This window comes from Heloderma suspectum, chromosome 3 (assembly GCF_057233095.1).
Source record: "Heloderma suspectum isolate Gila_16-S chromosome 3, 16-S_ref, whole genome shotgun sequence".
Classification (NCBI taxonomy): Eukaryota; Metazoa; Chordata; class Lepidosauria; order Squamata; family Helodermatidae; genus Heloderma; species Heloderma suspectum.
Window position 1 is genome coordinate 10,162,235 of NC_139460.1, and position 18,148 is coordinate 10,180,382.

Here is an 18,148-nt window from a genome sequence, read left to right on the forward strand (position 1 = left end):
AGGAGGAGGATCAAGAAAACCACCTTGGGCTCCTTGGAAGAAAGGTGGGATGTCAATATAACAAACAAGCAAAGAAACAAACAAATAATTTTATTGGGGGCTTTGGGAAGCGGGATAGTTTATGCTATTGTATTTTATGTTCTTATTGAAAATGTTATGTAAACCACACTGGAAACTTTTGTGATGAAGGGCAGCATATAAGCAAGCAAGCAAGCACTATTTTAGGGAGGGTTTGCTGTTAAATTTTCAGATTTGTTTTGATTTGACTAGTTTTTCATTTGACTGTGTATTAATTACTTGATTTTAAATTCTAACATTTTAAAAATACTGCTTGTACTTGTACTGCCTTCTCTGTTAGCCCTCTCGGGCACTTTTCATGGAACAGTGGAGTGGAAACATTTTAAATACATGGCACGGGCAGGAAATCTCAGAATGTGATGGCCCCAACCTTCGTGGTGAGTTGTTCTAAAGTTTAGAATCTAAACAATATGGCCAGAAGGTGGAAAACTCGTCACAGAGATGCCAATTCCCTGTAGAAAGTGCAATGACTAGCAACAAGTATGCACTGAATCTGGTGGGAACAGTTCATCTTTTTCTTACTGTGTTTTAACCACCTTTATCAGGAGTAGCAATTTCTAGTTAAAACATTAAAAAATAAGGTAAGGAATCTGTACTGAGCATAATGCGGCATGCATCTGTAATGGCCCCAGAGCTGTAACCAAGTCACCTGTAGTTTTAGAGGAGCCTAGAGATCCATAGTGCTCTCTTTAGGTTCATTAGAGCCAGTGTGGTGTAGTGGCAAGAGTGTTGGACTGGGAGCTGGGAGATCCGGGTTCTAGTCCCCACTCAGCCATGGAAGCTCACTGGGTGACTTTGGGCCAGTCACACACTCTCAGCCCAACCTACCTCACAGGGTTGTTGTTGTGAGGCTAAAATGGAGAGGAGGAGGATAATGTAAGCCGCCTTGGGTTCCTTGCAAGAGGAAAAAAGGCGGGATATAAATGCAATAATAAATCAATAAATTATAAGTGCAATTTCCTTGCTAGTGGGCCTCTGAGCTTGTGAGATGAGTCAAAGGTCAATAGTGCAGCCTCAGCACATTCCATGCTAATGAAGGCTAGTATCTTATCAAGGCCTAGGATGTGCCTGAGAAGTGAGGCTATCTTTATGCCGAGCTACAGGTGGTTGTGCCGGGAAAGTTCTGATTATTTTCCCTCTGAACAAGTACTGTTAGTCTGTGCTGGGAAAGTTGCAGATGAACGCTGATTAACGCTTGCTGCTGTCATGCTGCCTCACTGCTAACATGTATGGTATAAAACCCATTGTACCCCTTGGCTCTGGGTTCAGAGAAGCTGTCTGATCCAACCATTGGGTACGCCTGTGTGCTGTAAGTACTCAATAGTCTCCTTGTCAGCAAACCTGGATCTGGCTTATCATTATCTCGGCACCTCCAAACCTTAGCAGCCCATGGCCGGGGCATACAGCCTCCTCTGAGGCAGCAGAGAGTGAACTTGATCTCTGTAGCCAGGGTGCTGATGCGAAGGAAGTACATGCTTCATACTCCCAAAGACGGAAGGAGTCCACATACCTGCCATCTTGCCTGCTGATGGTGTAGCCAAAAACGGGGTTGTTGACGAAGCTGATGTTCACGCCGACAAGCGGGGTCCCGTCTGATGTCATCACCTGCCCACGAATCACACAAGGGTGGCTGGACAGAGGTAAAGAAACAGCAGTGGTGAGGTGGTGATTCTGTCGACAGGGAGAAGGTCGTCTTCTGATGTAAAAAGCACCAACTAACTGCATAGTGTCCAGCTGCACCTATCCGGCCCCATTTGTTTGAGTCCATCTGCTCCATGTGTTACTTACTGGCCAGCTGCAGCCTGATTGGTTGCTGGCACAAGATGCAGTGACGGCCACCCATTTGGATGGCTTTAAAAGGGGATTGGACAAATTCATGGAGCAGAAGGCTATCCATTCTAGTCGTGATGCCTCTATGATATCTCCAGTATCAAAGGCAGCATGCCTCTGTACACGAGTTGCTGGGGAACATTTATTTATTCATTTCCTTTCTATACCGCCCAATAGCCGAAGCTCTCTGGGCGGTTCACAAAAATTAAAACCACAAAGTGCAGCATGAAGCAATATACAGTATGAAAGCTTAAAACCACAGTGTAACAGTACAACCAGAATAAAACCAGAATAAAACCTAGCAGCAATGCAGGGATTTAAAATACAGATTTACAACAGCAAAGCTAAAAGTCTAGAAAGCTAAAATGCCTGGGAAAATAAAAAAAGGTCTTCACCTGGCGCCGGAAAGAATACAGTGTAGGTGCCAGGCGAACCTCACTAGGGAGCTCATTCAACAGCCGGGGTGCCACAGCAGAAAAGGCCCTCCTTCTAGTAGCTACCCACCTCACTTCCTTTGGCAGCGGCTCATGGAGGAGGGCCGCTGAGGATGATCTTAAGGTCCGGGCAGGCACTTCAGATAACCTGGCCCCAAACTGTTAACATGGGCTGGAGGATGCTGTACCACTCATGTCCTGCTTGTGGGTTTCCCTTGGGTAGCTGGTTGGCCGCCGTGTGAACAGAGTGCTGGACTACATGGAACCCTGGTCTGATCCAGCAGGGCTATTCTTATGTTCTTATCATCTGGGAAGGGCTGTAGCTCAAAGGATAGAGCACCTGCTTTGCATGCAAAAGGTCCCATGTTCAATTCCTGACATCTCCAGCTGGGGCTGGGAAAGACCACCATCTGAAACCCTGGGGAGCCAATGCCAGTCATAGCTCCTACCCCCTTTTTCTTCTCTGGTCACTTTTGCAATAAGAAGGAAAAGGGGGGGATGCGGAATTCGATTTTTGCGCAATTCTGCTTGTGAGCAATTTCACTACAGCATTAAAGCACTATAGCAAACAGAAGCGTCTCTGCCAGTATTATCTGGGAAGGGATAAAATGCGCAACTTCGCTGTATCACTAAAGTGCTATAGCGCTTTAGTGATTTTGAGATAATAAAGGCTTTATGCCAGCACTAGTTATGGGGGGAAATGCGCAATTGGGGGGGTTGTCCTGCTCCTGCAAACCCCAAGTGTTTATCTGTAACACCTCCTTTTTGTTGCACCTGGGATTTCCCCTCCTTTGGGAAATCCCAGGTAAATTGGGAAATTACCCCAATTTATTGGGGTAAATGCACAGGGTTTTGATGGTGGATCAGGTGCCTCCTGACTAGGAGAGGCTGTGTGTGACATTTGGTCCCAATCCTGTAAACCTCCCCTGACAGAAGCAGAAGAGATCAAGAAAAGGTGGCAAGAATATACGGAAGATCTGTATAGGAAGGATAATAATATCGGGGATAGATTTGATGGTGTGGGTCAGTGAGTTAGAGCCAGACATCCTGAACAGTGAGGTTGAATGGGCCTTAAGAAGCATTGCTAATAACAAGGCAGCAGGAGACGATGGTATCTCAGCTGAACTGTTTAAAATCTTGCAAAGTGATGCATGCCATATGCCAGCAAATTTGGAAAACACAAGAATGGCCAGCAGATTGGAAAAAATCAACTTATATCCCCATACCAAAAAAGGGAAGCATCAAAGAATGTTCAAACTATTGAACAGTGGCACTTATTTAACATGCCAGTAAAGTAATGCTCAAGATCTTGCAAGGTAGACTCCAGCAATTCATGGAACGAGAATTGCCAGATGTACAAGCTGGGTTTAGAAAAGGCAGAGGAACTAGAGACTAAATTGTCAATATCCGCTGGGTAATGGAGAAAGCCAGGGAGTTTCAGAAAAACATCTATTTCTGTTTTACTGACTATTCTAAAGCCTTTGACTGTGTGGATCATAACAAATTGTGGCAAGTTCTTGGTGGGATGGGGATACCAAGTCATCTTGTCTGCCTCCTGAGGAATCTGTAAAACGACTAAGTAGCAACGATAAGAACAGACCATGGAATAATGAACTGGTTTAAGACTGGGAAAAGAGTACAGCAGGGTTGTATACTCTCACCCTACCTATTCAACCTGTACGCAGAACACATCATGCGACATGCTGGGCTTGATGAAGCCAAGGCTGGAGTTAAAATCACTGGAAGAAACATTAACAATCTCAGATATGCAGATGATATCACTTTGATGGCTGAAAGCAAGGAGGAGCTGAGGAACCTTATGACGAAGGTGAAAGAAGAAAGTGCAAAAGCTGGGTTGCAGTTAAACCTAACCCCCCCCCCCCAAGATTATGGCAACCAGCTTGATTGATAACTGGCAAATACAAGGAGAAAACGTGGAGGCAGTGACAGACTTTGTCTTTCTAGGTGCAAAGATTACTGCAGACGCTGACTGGAGCTGGGAAATCAGAAGACGTTTACTTCTTGGGAGGAGAGCAATGACAAATCTTGATAAAATAGTTAAGAGCGGAGACATCACACTGACAACAAAGGTCTGCATAGTTAAAGCAATGGTATTCCCCGTAGTAACCTATGGCTGCGAGAGCTGGACCATAAGGAAGGCTGAGTGAAGGAAGATAGATGCTTTTGAACTGTGGTGTTGGAGGAAAATTCTGAGAGTGCCTTGGATTGCAAGAAGATCAAACCAGTCCATACTCCAGGAAATAAAGCCAAACTGCTCACTTGAGGGAATGATATTAAAGGAAAAACTGAAGTACTTTGGCCACATAATGAGGATACCCTGGAGAAGAGGTTGATGCTAGGGGAAGTGGAAGGCCAAAGGAAGAGGGGCCGACCAAGGGCAAGATGGATGGATGATATTCTGAAGGTGACGGACTCGACCTTGGGGGAGCTGGGGGTGGCGACGGCCGACAGGAAGCTGTGGCGTGGGCTGGTCCATGAAGCCATGAAGAGTTGGAAGCGACTGAGCGAATAAACAACAACAACTGCAAACCTCCAAGCTTTTATAGGCACCACCTCCTTTTTGGTACACACAGGATTTCTGCTCCTTTGGGAGTTATTGCTCCCAGCCCCTTTTCAAACTACAAAGTTACACATGCATCAGAAGGGGATCATGATTCCCTGATCACGTGGCCCCGATATAGTGAAGTTACAGCATCAGGGAAGCAAAGAAGTCATTTTGTGCATAATTGCGGCTCTACATGGGCGGCCCTTCAGTGCTCGGTGGCTGCTTCCTGAGCCCTCCCTCAGTGAGCAGAAGTGGGTGGAGGAAGCGGTTTGGTGAGCAGGGTCCAGAGGGGTGAGTGGGGAGGGGGTCCATCGGACTCCAACCGCTTCCCGGATGCCTGCGCTCCGCTCCACTGACCCTTTCAAGTATGCTCCTAACATCTTGACTCCTATACATTCCATGTGCCTGAATGAGGTATCACAAGTAGAAGCATGAGGATAATGAAGTACAATGACTCAGCCGGTTTTTTGGGTGGTCCTCACTTGGCCATGTACTCCATCTGTCCTCGTTTTGCAGTGTTGAATCAGATGTGGATAGTTTTGTTATGCAAATAAGTGGGAAAGCTCTGGATGTATGCCAGTGTGCACAACACACACACTTGTTTGAATTGGTCAATTGTAGCCCGGGCAAGGATAAGGCACTATTCCTAAGGCACTGTTTCTATTGGTGAACAGTGGTGTAGTGGACTCAGAGTTCTCAGGGATGCAGTACTTCGCAGGGACATCTGCCGCCCCGCTCAGAATTCCCTGTCCCCTTTGAGCCTAGCTGCAATTCCGACAGTAGCTTGGGGGGAAATGAATTTTCCCAGCAACAATATATCGTTCCCTGTTGTAACTCAAAGTATGTTGCAATGGCTTTGGGTTGAAAGGGCAAATAAGATGCGTTATTTATTATTTACTTATAATATTTATATACCGCTCCTCATCAGAAGATTTCGGAGCGGTGAACAACATAAGAATAAAACAATGGTTAAAAGAGTTTAAAAAGCTAAAACATTTTTAAAAAGACAAATCCCAACGAAGTGGAATTCAACAACCAACGGCTGGTCATGCAAGGAAGGATAAGATGCGTTAGCTTTACAAAAGACCTGCTCCTGGTGATGAAAATGGCTACAACTGGTTAGTTGATATGGATCAACACAGCAGCCTGAATTTTGGGACTCTGCTTGGGGGCGTGGCTATGGGGGCTGTCATGATGAGTGCCTGCACTAGCATTACCACCCATTAAGGCTAAGAACCCCCACGCCCAGGTTCTGCGCATGGAACTCTAGGTTCCCCAGTGATGGAGCCAACTCAGCCTAGAACCCCTAACGAGTAGCAGGAGAGCTGAGTATCTGAGAGCCCTTGTGGTCCCCTTTGTTTTAAACAACCTCCTCCATGAAGGCTGTAGGTATTACAAACTACCCGCCAGAAAGCAAGAAAGTCTAAAAAGAGCTACCTGACAGAAAGTGAGTGAGGCAAAACTGGGCTAGGCTAGAGCTTTTCCCTGTGATGACTGATGAGCTTATTTCATTTGCAAGGAGTCACTTATGTGGGGAGGATTCAAAAGTAGCATCCCCCACACATAGTCTGAACTGGTACACCGCACAGTCTACCGCTAAGTTCTCCTGCATGCAGAGATCTGCCCTGAATCTGGTCTTAAAAAGAAGATGGGAAAACCAAGACACATTTGCATTTGGCTAAAGGGAGCCAAGAAGGATAGGAGGAGGTAAAATGATGAAGAGATTAAGTCCTACACTTTGTCTGATGAGGTTTTTTTTTTAATTTCATTTTCCCAAGTGATAAAATTTGCCCCATTTGGGAAAATCAATTAACACCATGCCTTGTAAGCATCTGGCCTCTCTCGGGTCAATTTGTCCTTTCTGGAGGCAAGACTGTCTACCCACAATGCACCGAGCCTCACAGGAACCTGGTTAATGCTAATTTAGTCAGTCATTTCCTTCAGAAGACCTTGGTCTAAATGCAATTACATTGCAAACAAGCTAAGTGGTACAGTAAAGACTCTCTCAGCTCTGCCCAGGAAAGTCTCTAGATAAATGTACATAAAATTATATCTCCTGTTAATAGGAGGAGATCTCTTTCAATCACTCTAGCCTTGCCAATATGGAATTTACATTTGGTAATTTGGCAAAACTGATCTTTTTCTTGTAGCTAAAGGTTCAGCAATCTGCTGAATTATTAACCTTTTCTTCCAATGAATTTGCCTGCCTTTTTTATTTTGGAAATTGTTTTGATGTAAGGCTGGAAAGATCTCTTTCCATTGAAAATAACCATTTAGTCACTATTTTAAATTAGTCCTTCCTTGTGCCCCCCCCCCCCAAAAAAAAACAACCACTCCTTTTGGGGTTGCTTAATATTTGGGAATAAATGTTCACAAATAATTTTCAAGAAAGTGGATGGTAATTTAGGCATGCAGTAATTTTAACCTGTCATATTACGAAGTAATGCATAATTCACCAGGAGTTAATGTTTCTGTTTTCCCTTGGGTAAAATGGAAAGTTCTGCGTCAAGCAAAGGCGGTATTGAGTTCATTGTCCACAAAAGCCAGTATTGTACAATATGTCTTGCACAACTAGTCCTAAACATAATTTAACCTTGCTGGTTAGGAAATAGAAGCAAGCTAATAAAGAAAAGTCCCTGAGGTGGCACCCAGTCCATTGGCTCTACCCTTCCTTTTTCATGGAAAGGAGTTGCAAAATGCCTAAACTTTAATTGTTACTGAATCATTTTTATACCATGTTTAGGAAATGCAAAACACTTTGTAGTTCTTAGTTCGGTCATCTCCACAAATCCTGTGAGTCAATGTTGTACAGCATAGAGCACTGGGCCGGAACTGGGGAGATCTTGGTTCGAAACACCACTGAGCTCGTCAGGTACTCTACCTGACTATTTGGCATTTTTGCCTTGGATTCGGTATCAGGTATTCTGTTGAATAAGCCAAGTATTCAGAGATGATCTCATAGGCCCCTTCCAACCCTTCTATTCAATGATTCTATGAAACTTGATTTCATTAATAATAATCATGATTTTCACAATGAATGTTGCTATTATTATTATTATTATTATTATTATTATTATTATTATTATATGAGTTGTTTCAATTGAGCAATGAGACTTTTTAGTATATGAGGAACATATATAGCAAAACTGTAGTTGAGTAGCCTTCCCCAACCTGGTGCCCTTCAGATGTATTGGACTGCAACTTCCATCATGCCCCCATAGCAGTTAAGAACATAAGAAGAGCCATGCTGGATCAGACCAAGGGTCCATCTAGTCCAGCATTCTGTTCACACAGTGGCCAACCAGCTGTCGACCAGCTGGTTGGCCACAAGCAGAACACGAGTGCAGCAGCACCCTCCCACCCACGTTCCTCAGCAACTGGCGCACAGAGGCTCACTGCCTTAAACATTTAAAACATTTATTTCTATTGTCCTTATTCCCTGATCCACCAGGCTCTATCCACTGACATGCTAACCACTGCATACTGACCTGTCAAATCTCCACCCTCAATCAGCCAAAGCTAACATGGGCTCGCTCCACTGACCACATATTTTTAAAATCACAGTTTGACAACCTAGACATTCACTGTTCTGTCCTTGGGTGAGCTATTATATCTCAGCCTAACCTACCTCACAGGGTTGTTGATAATCCCATGTGTGCCACCCTGAGCATTCTTGGAGGGAGGGTGAGATACAAATGAATGCTGCTAGAAGAGTAAACCAGGCATATTATAACTTCACTGAGTCCACAGGAGCACAATAACCACCAGTGGTAGTAAATGGAAGCACTCATTGTGGCTGTTCTCCATTACCGGAGTTAAAACTAGAGGTAGTGTAGCAGCACTAGGGGTATTTGGATTTGAAGTGCTGCTTCCTTAGCATGGCTAGCATAACAAGATGTGTCTCTAGTCAAGCTGGGAGCCAGGAATAGAAAAAAGAAGGTCTGCAGGACTAGAGTCCTCAAGTTGAACATATGGAACTGCCTTCTATTGAGGTGGACCATCATCTATCTGGCTCAATGTTGTCCACTCTGGCTGGTGATGGTTCTCCAGTGGAAGGGCAGGGACTTCCCCAGCACTGCTCCCCAAGATCACCAAGGGACTGAATTTGGGCCCTTCATCACACAAGAGGTGTGCTCTACCACTGACTTATGGGCCCTCACACAAATAATATGCAGTATTTACATCTAGTGGTTTATTATGTTCCTATACAAAATGCTTCAGCATTTTGTTGTTCAGTCGTTCAGTCGTGTCTGACTCTTCGTGACCCAATGGACCATAACACGCCAGGCCTTCCTGTCCTGTGCACTCTCCCAGCGTGTGCTCAGGTTCATATTCATTGCATCGGTGATGCTATCTAGCCATCTCATCCTCTGCCGTCCCCTTCTCCTTTTGCCTTCAGTCTTTCCCAGCATCAGGGTCTTTTCCAGAGAGTTTTCTCTTCGCATTAGGTGGCCAAAATATTTGAGCTTCAGCTTCAGTATCTGTCCTTCCAATGAGCACTCAGGGTTGCTTCCAATGAGCACTCAGGCTTCCGCATTATGGAGCTAGTAATGCTGACTTACCTGACAGAATTGTTGTAAGGGATAAAATAAGCAGTGTGTACTCATATTTTAGCCCTTAGAACAACTCTGTAAAGCAGGCATCCCCAACCTGGTGTCCTTCAGATGTGTTGGGACCGCAACTCCCACAACGCCCAGCCAGCATGGCCAATGCTGGCTGGGAATTATGGGAGTTGCAGTCCCAACACATCTGGAGGGCGCCAGGTTGGGGATGGCTGCTGTAAGGCAAGTTGGGGCTATAATCATTATGAACAACCAGGTATCTAGGAAACCTGCCCCTCTTCCTATGCTTAGCACAATTTCGTGTCATCATAAATGCTAACAGGGATCTGAATTCTCCAAGTGCCGGTCCCCATGCAGTCAAAATGGCACCACTCACATACAAGAGCAGACATGGGGGAAACTTGGATACAAAATGTTTCGGGAAAAAAACACCTTCAAGGCGGAACTCCTTCCCCTGCCCCTCAGCCAAATGAGGACTGAGCAAGCTCAGTGGGCAGGGAATGTTGACTGACTGCTGTAGGAAAACTGGGGGGTGGGGAACAGAATGGAATCTTGAACATGAAGCATTCTGCACTGCAAAATTTTATTGCAGGTCCCACTTATTATCCCCACATTGCAGGCTGGTTGGGGATTGAAGCTTGCCTAAGACTGCCTATTAAATTCATTGCAGAAGAGAGGTTTGAATCAGCGAATTTCTGATCCATCCCTTAGCCACTATGCTGCACCAGTTCTCGGACTTGTGAGCAAGCGAGACCTGGAAGCCTTTGTAAGAACCAGGGAGTATTACCTGTCCTGCTGTGGCTTAGGTGATGCAACTCCCTCCCTGTAGAGGCTCGCATGCCCCCTACGTTAAGGCCTTTCCACTGTGTTATTCAGGCTATTTTATTTTGTTGATGCCTTGGTAGCCATCTTTGGTGCCCGCCCTTGTTGCACTTTTATAATTAACTGGTTCTTCATTGTATTGTGCTTGGGAGTTCTTTAATTTATACTACTTTAATGGTTTTCTTTAATACTGTAAGTGGCTTTGAAGGCCTACATGAAGAAAATATTCATACTAAATAAATAAATATTGCTATCAAAGCAGCTGCCTTCCTTCCCAGTCTGGCTGTCCTCCTGCCGTTCCCACTTTTGGCCAGAGGTCTGTGGTAGTACCCAGGTACAACAGTGACTGCAGCTTCAGGCGGGAATTCCACCCGGTAGTTAGAAGCATTGCTCATAACAACTCCGGTACTTGATTGCACTACTGACATGACTTAACTCCAGTGCTGTATTCCAACTGTTTTGGATATTATAACAGCAGTGAAAAAATAACTACCGTTTAAAAATGGTTACACACACGAGGCCTAAATGGTTTTCAAGAGCCAGGTTTATTCTTTTGCCCCCGAGTGCTAAATAAGAATTTAAAAGACATTATAGGAAATTGCTACTAAGGGATGGTAAAATTTAAAAAGTAGCCATCCAGAAATGTTCTTGCGCCACCTGTGTAGACTGCAAGCGAGTTCTTACAAGAATCTGGCATATGTCAGACAGCTGGGAGACAATACAAGCAATTAAACTCAGCAGAAAACTCCAACAAGAAACAGAGCACCAGAAAGCTACTTTCAGGCTGAGTGTGGGGGCGGAAATCTTGGTTATCAGACCAAGAGCCCGCCTCAGCGTTTGGTGAAGTGCCACCAATGGCTGGAGACCGTGATAGGTTCCAGGCGTCCAACTGCTGAGGGACTGATGGGGTGCAAGATGGGGGAGATGGAGAAAGAAATAAGCAACTAAGGACACAATCCTATGCGTGTTTAGACAGAGAAAAGGCCTACAACTTTTTGTTGTAAGTTGTTGTAAGCAAGGCTGGCTGGGGAATGCTGGGAGTTGTGGGCCTTTTCTCTGTCTAAACACGCATAGGATTGCATCCTAAATATGTAAACAATTTTTAAAGCTTCAATTAAAAACAAAATTACAGGTTTTTGTAGAACAAGGCAGTTCTGTTATTATGATCTTTTACATTATATTCCACCATTCCTCCAAGAAGCTCAAGGCTACGTACCACCCCCACCTCCCAACTTTATCATCATAACAACCTTGGGAGGTAGGTGAGGCTGAGAGACAGGGACTAGACCAGCGAGCTTCATGGCTGAGCATGACACTCTGACTACCATACCACACTGGCTCACTTGTTCTAGCTAAGATTTTTTTCTGAGGGCTAAACTAGATGTGACGGTACACATGCCCCTGGAAACAGCGACCATACACTCAACTTCCCTTCTGCTGATGTAAGTTCTAGTAGAATTTCCCGCTTGTCATGATGTTGTGATCATGTGCATCTCCTGGCCTTGTTCTGCATCAGCCTTCCCCAACCTGGTGACCTCCAGATGTGTTGTACTACAACTCCTACAATCCGCTAGCCAGCCATAATCCACCATCCAGCGCATCTGGAGGGCAACAGATGTGGGAAGGCTGTTCTACATCACTGGCCGATGATGGTGAGATGGGTGGGTGGGAGAAACAGAACATCACAGTGTCATGAGGTAAGTTTTAATCAATGTTCTGGACAGTGTTGGTGCCATGTTTCTGAGGGTCTGTAGGCACTGGCCTCCTTTAACTGGGTGTGTGCATAACTGAGAATTCTCTCCTGCTGCCCCAGACCTTATTGGGGGCCCCTAGAAAGAGCAAGAGGGGTGGTTCTACCCAGGCTGCAGGCCCTCTGTTAGTCTTGGGGCAGCTTGACCCTGCTACCTTCTGATTCAAGCCTTGGTGACAGAAGCAGAGGAGTGGGGATGAGCCAGACGCACAGCTGCCATTTTCAGGGGCAGCCATGCATTTACTGACATTTTGAGTTTTGCCAGCTGTCCAACAGCCCCTTACTACTCATCTCCACGCGAAATGAAACCTAACAAAATATTTTACTTATATTCATCTCGTTTCCCTTCTTTGCCTTTCCCATTCCTCCACCACTTTCCACACCCTCATTCTCTCTCTCTCCCTCTCTCGTTTCCTCCATCATGCAGAAACAGGAAACTAAAAATTAAAAAAGGAAGATGTAAGTGTTCAGTCTCTGTTCCTAGGGGTTTCCAGTCTAATACTAACGAGAGAAATCCATGTTTAAACACAAATGGTGGGGGTTAGCGCTCTTTCATTGGCTACTGCAGATTTTCACACATACTGATCCCCTCCCTCCCGTTGCCTTAGTAATGGCTTGACAGCGGGGCTTGAAGACTGAAGGAAGAACACATCAAGGGGATAGACAGGGTTTAGTTTTGATGACCCCCCAGAGATAGCTAGTGATTAAGGAAGCCTGAATGCAAGAAACAGGAAAAAATGGACAGGAGCTAGTGGCTGACTTCCAGTCACACCGACAGTCAGCGAAAGCTTTTCTCTTTAACTTCTGCCATGCAGGAATGCTTTAAAAGGAGTGCAACTATGCCCTGTTTTACAACTACTGGCCAGAATTGTTCTACTAAGCCAGGATTGATTGCAAAAATGGCGGTGAAACTTGGTTTTCCATTTTAAAACAACAGTGGTTTTGAAAAGAACAAGGAAGAGTCTTGTGGCACATTAAAGATTAACACATTTACGATGACACACACTTTCACGGAGTACAATCCATGTCGTTATGCCATAATAAATCTATTAGTCTTTAAGATGCCACAAAAGACTGTTGTTTTTGCCGCAACAGACTAATACAGCCACCCCTCTGGAAGTGGTTTTGGAATTAACCCAATGTTTTCATGACTGGAAAGGACAGTCTAAGGGAGCATTATTAGGAACACGTCACACATTACACAGTAGTAAAACTGGGTTTCCAAGCAAGTGTACACTTGACAGGGAACTGTTGCACATCCAAGTCCTTGATGTTGGTGCCTGTAAGTTACACAACTTTGCAAACATGCATTTGTCACCTTTACACATTACATTTTTACGTGCAAGCTTAAAAACCAACCAACCAACCAACCAGATAGATTATTTATTTATCTCTATCCAACCATTTCCCCAATAGTTGGACTCAAGGTGGCTTTACAACATTAAAAACTTGTAAAGTTAAAACATATAAATAGAAATGTACAAAAGGGGCCTTTAGATTGGATTGTGTGGGAGAAGCTAAAAGAAAAGCATTGGATTTCAGAGGTTTCTTGCAAGAAGGAAGTGGAGAAGCATGACTGACAGAGTAGCCTGGTGTCAAGATTGATTCTGAGTGCAGGGAGATAGTTAGCAGCTCAGATTCAGAAGAGGAGCAGCCAGAACCAGGGGAGGCATTTTCACAAGCCAGATCAGATATGGGTAGGCGTGCTTCTCACGTTACCAACTCCCAGATGGCTGGGCATGAAGCTTCCTCCTTACCCCCCTCTGTGAGAAGCAGCAAGCAGGAGGAGGAGGAGGGGCTTGAGGAATGTGACGTAAGAGATACGAGGCGGCGGCGCAGAGCTAAGAGGGAAACGTCAGGGGCGGCGCTCAGACGGTCGACCCGGTTAGTGATGAGCGAGAAGCTACTCAGACAAGCATCACGTGAGGGGTGGGACCTCCCTCCCTAAGTTAGCCTAGCCAGATAGCCTCCCTTTCAAACTGCGGGCAACTTTTGGTGATCCCATTTGAATCCCCTGGAGGCATTCCTTTGTAGCCAGAGAGTCTTTGAGGATTTGCATCTGTAATGAACCTGTGAATAATGAATTAAAGGCGTGAGACTGAAGCCTCTCATTTTGTGTGTGTGAGAGTGCTTAAGGAAAGAGGGGCCCAAGGGATTTAGGACACCTGGAATATCTAATGTTGCAATCCTATGTATGTTTAGACAGAAAAAAGGCTTACAACTCCCAGCATGCCCCAGCCAACCATGCTGGCTGGGGCATGCTGGGAGTTATAGACCTTTTTTTCTGCGTAATCTGGCATAGGATTGTGCCTTAAATGTCTTGGGATGCTTCTAGATGAGGTTCTTTTATTGTTCAATCACCTCATTAATGGAATTTTACCTGGGGGGCAGGGTTCCAGATGATGTTGTCTTCCACCTGTAACCTTCCCATGTTTACTTCCTGATTCTTCCATCTTTTTTTATTACCACAAATAATCTCTTACGGAGGGAAAGGTGGAATAGCTACACAATGCCTTCTGGTGGGTAGTGCTGGGAGCCTGCCATCATGAAGCACCCTTGGTCTCTGGAGCCTTCACTGATTCTGCCATTGCTTGATGTAGCCTCCGCACCATTTCATCTCAAATGGTGGATTTGTAAATGAACAGATTTTCACATTCCTCAGTCTGGAATTCTCTCTCTTCCAAAGGAAACCGCTCCTACTAAGGCTAGCCTGAACTTCCATTGACTCAGGAAAAGGGGATCAAACCAGGAGGACTCAAGTCTGGGTGACGACATGTTAAGTAAAACAAGCTGCACTGGTTCCTTCCGAACGCTTCTCGGTTTTCGGGAAAATGTGCTCTCTAGTTGTTAAGGAATTCAATTAGGCAGAAAGTAATGGAGGAAAACTGAAATTCCTTGGGAAGTAATAAAATAGATGGAGCAAAAGCCTTGTGTATTTCTTGGCTTAAAACACACAGATGTCATCTTTTCTCCAAGGCTGGTGAGAGGAAGACATTAAAATGTTCTTTAAGCTGCTAATGAAAATGTGGAGCATTTATGTAGTCAGCTTTATACAATTCCATTTTATGATGCCGTTCCAACTGACACTGTGGCTGTCGAGATGTGTTTCAAAATGCACTGGAAGTAGTCGCCTGAATCCTAAGACGGTTGTTTGCTGTATGCCTCCGCTCTGACCATCCTATGGCCGTGGTCTAGTGCTTCATCTGGGTCTGCACACAGCTGGGGTTCCTGCCTCACCTCCCACGTATGGCTGTTTTACTACCTCTGAGCTTTCTATTGCTGCTGCACTTTGTTTAGCACTAAATCTGCGTGGGTGTTTTTTCTTTGCCAAAAATGGCTGACTGTTGTAATGGCCTTTTTTTAGCTAAAACGATCAAGATAGAACCAACTGTTTAAAGCCTCCAGCATTAAGCAAGTACTTGCATGAATGGCACTGCCACCACAGAGCAAAGACCACTTCCCGTCACCTCAGACGTCCCGTCCACATTCAACTGTAACTGGAATGGTTTTTAATAACTATTTAAAATGTGATTTTAAAATTTACATGTGAACTGCTTAGGGATTTTATTACATTAAGTGGCATGGAAGTATCACAAACAAACAAACAAACAAAATGAAGGCCACTTGCGTCAAGCTTTAAGAACTCTAGAGGTGCCTCTGTGCCTTTGCTTCCTCAGGCATAGCTGTGGTTTTCTCCTTGCAAAGCCATAGGAGCATAGGAAGCAGCTTTATACCGAGTAAGGCTCTTGGTCCATCCAGCCCAGTATTGCTGACACTTTCTAACCCTACTCGGAGATGCCCGGGATTGACCTTGGGACCTTCTGCATGCAAATCATGTGCTCTACCACTGAACTATGACCCATCCACCTTCAGTCTCATGATTGCATGGGGTAGTTTGGTTGGAACGATAAGCACAATGGATTGGCATTTCCCATTTTGATTGGGGGGAGAGCACTCACGAGCAATTGGAGGCAGAGGGAAGACTTGCAAGGCAGGTTTGGTCGGTGGGTGGTGTTTCTGAAGTTGGTCGCCACAGGGAAGATGCAGCTACCTTAGCGCGCGCACACGCGCGTGTGTGATCTTCTGCCCTCCTGGCCTACGTCTCCTTCAGAATGCCTTTCCAACGGTAGGAAGGAATGGGCAAGCAGGATGCCCTGAATGGACCAGGAGCGATCTGGATGGACTGGACTGATGGACGGTGTACACTTTTGCTGAAAACCTAGCGGACAGCCTGAAGTGGCTACACCAGCAGGTGTAGAAGAGGCAGTGAGATGGAATATATGGCTCAATGCCTGCATAATATGCCCCTAAGGTTTAAAAGACACAGCTTAGTTTCCCTTGCAAGGGAACAGCAGTTGCTCAATGGTCTAATGGAGTACAGGTAAAGCAATGACCTGTGACAATTCACTTTTGGGTGAATTTATTACTGAATTACTCTCTGGCTTTCTAACAAACAAGTGGAGCTGACAAGCCACCTCAATGCTGTTAGACAGAGAGAGAGAGAGAGAGAGAGCGCGCGAGCATGCTCAGGATAAGGAGAAAGAAAAGAGATATAAAAAGGACATTGATGAATCACCTCAATGCATAAAATGTAAAGACCTCGCCTTCTCCAAAATATCAGCCATTCTGCATTATTCATGGGCAAGTGGGGGGAAATGACAAAACTCAGGATGAGAGCCCATATTGAAATGAGCATTTATGATGATAAAACAAGCCCCTGAGTTAAATTCCGAATGCAAAGGACGTCTCTTTGCATCATCTTGATGAACAGATAACAAGTGCTCTTGTGTCACTTGATCATGCCCTTATTGATTTCCCGGCCACTTACTCCTGCTGTTTGCTTTGTATCTTTAAGCCATTTTTAGCTGTCCGTCACCCTAAGGATTGGCATGAGATACACCATGGTATCAAGCCACTGGTTTTCGAGAGCGACACCTGAGAGTCCTGTTCTCTCTCTCCAGAGTGGCAAAGAATCACAGGACTGCAAGAGAGGGCAAAACGTTTGACATCTGCGCGTCAAACAGAACTCAGGGAAAAGGGCACTTTCAGACAGAACTAAGTGCAGGGATGATGTGGTGAGCAGTTTTGTGCTTCTCATCCCCAAATACCAAATCTAGTGGATACTGTGAGAGCCAGTGGATAAACAGCTGGATGTGAATTTGGGGAATGTTGGGAGGACACTTGTCCATCCTAACTCTGCTCCAGAAATAATCTGTTATAGCCAGATTAAATTTTTGGACATCTACTGGAGAGTCCAGATTTCATATGGAATGGATGGGGTCATGGTGATGGCAGCATAGTTGCACACGGGGCTGATTCCCTACCAGGTTGGCCCAACCATGAGGCAGAGTGTGGCGCTGGGGTGGGGTTGGGAAGCATACCAGCCTCCTGCCTCTTCTCATAAACTCTGCAGCTGTTCCCATATGTTGGAGGACAGCTGATTTCACTGATGTAAACTCATTAGCTCTCCCACTGAATGAAGCTTAGATGGACTTAACTTTGGCTGGATTGCGCTCTATTTATTAATAAAGCAACAAAAGTTGCAGCAAGACAAAATCAGTGTGCTCACTCCCCCAAGAGTGGGTGTCCTGGCCTCTACTGACGGGCTGCACAAAGGGTAACGCACAGAGAAATTTTGCAACCCCCCCCAGCCCCAAATCCAAGGGATCTCCACAGACCCTCCCTCCACACACATTCTGTCTCTCATAAGAATGGACAGCTGATTCCCTGCAGATGCGGATATCCTGATATATAGCTACCCAGTGGAGGCTGGTGGCTCTGAGGACTAGTGATGTACGAAAGGGACTTACCTGGTCCTGCAGCTTGCTTCGCGGTGGGGGGGAGGTGCCCTGCCTCGCCCGGCCGAAATTCAGGCCGGGGGGGGGAGGCGCCCTGCCTCGCCCGGCTGAAATTCAGGCCGGGGAGAAGCGCCCCGTCTCCCCGGCCGCGAAATAAAAAGTGAAAAAAACAAAAAAACACCTGTGATAGGCTACGTAACGATTTACGCAGCCTATCATGGCTAGATTTCCAAAGTCAGCCGTGATAGGCTACGTTAATTGTTACGTAGCCTATCATGGGAGTTTTGTTTTTTTTTACTTTATTTTGT

The 18,148-nt window shown here is 45.4% G+C and overlaps 1 protein-coding gene across 1 annotated transcript in view; it reads right to left on the reverse strand.

The window, feature by feature from the left end:
- The window catches only part of TENM4 (teneurin transmembrane protein 4), a 352,941-nt gene that overhangs the window by 76,924 nt on the left and 257,869 nt on the right, over positions 1 to 18,148 (reverse strand). The window contains exon 15 of the mRNA XM_084845392.1: positions 1,589 to 1,708. Within this exon, the coding sequence (XP_084701518.1) occupies positions 1,589 to 1,708 (120 nt within the window). The remainder of the gene's footprint in view (positions 1 to 1,588; positions 1,709 to 18,148) is intronic.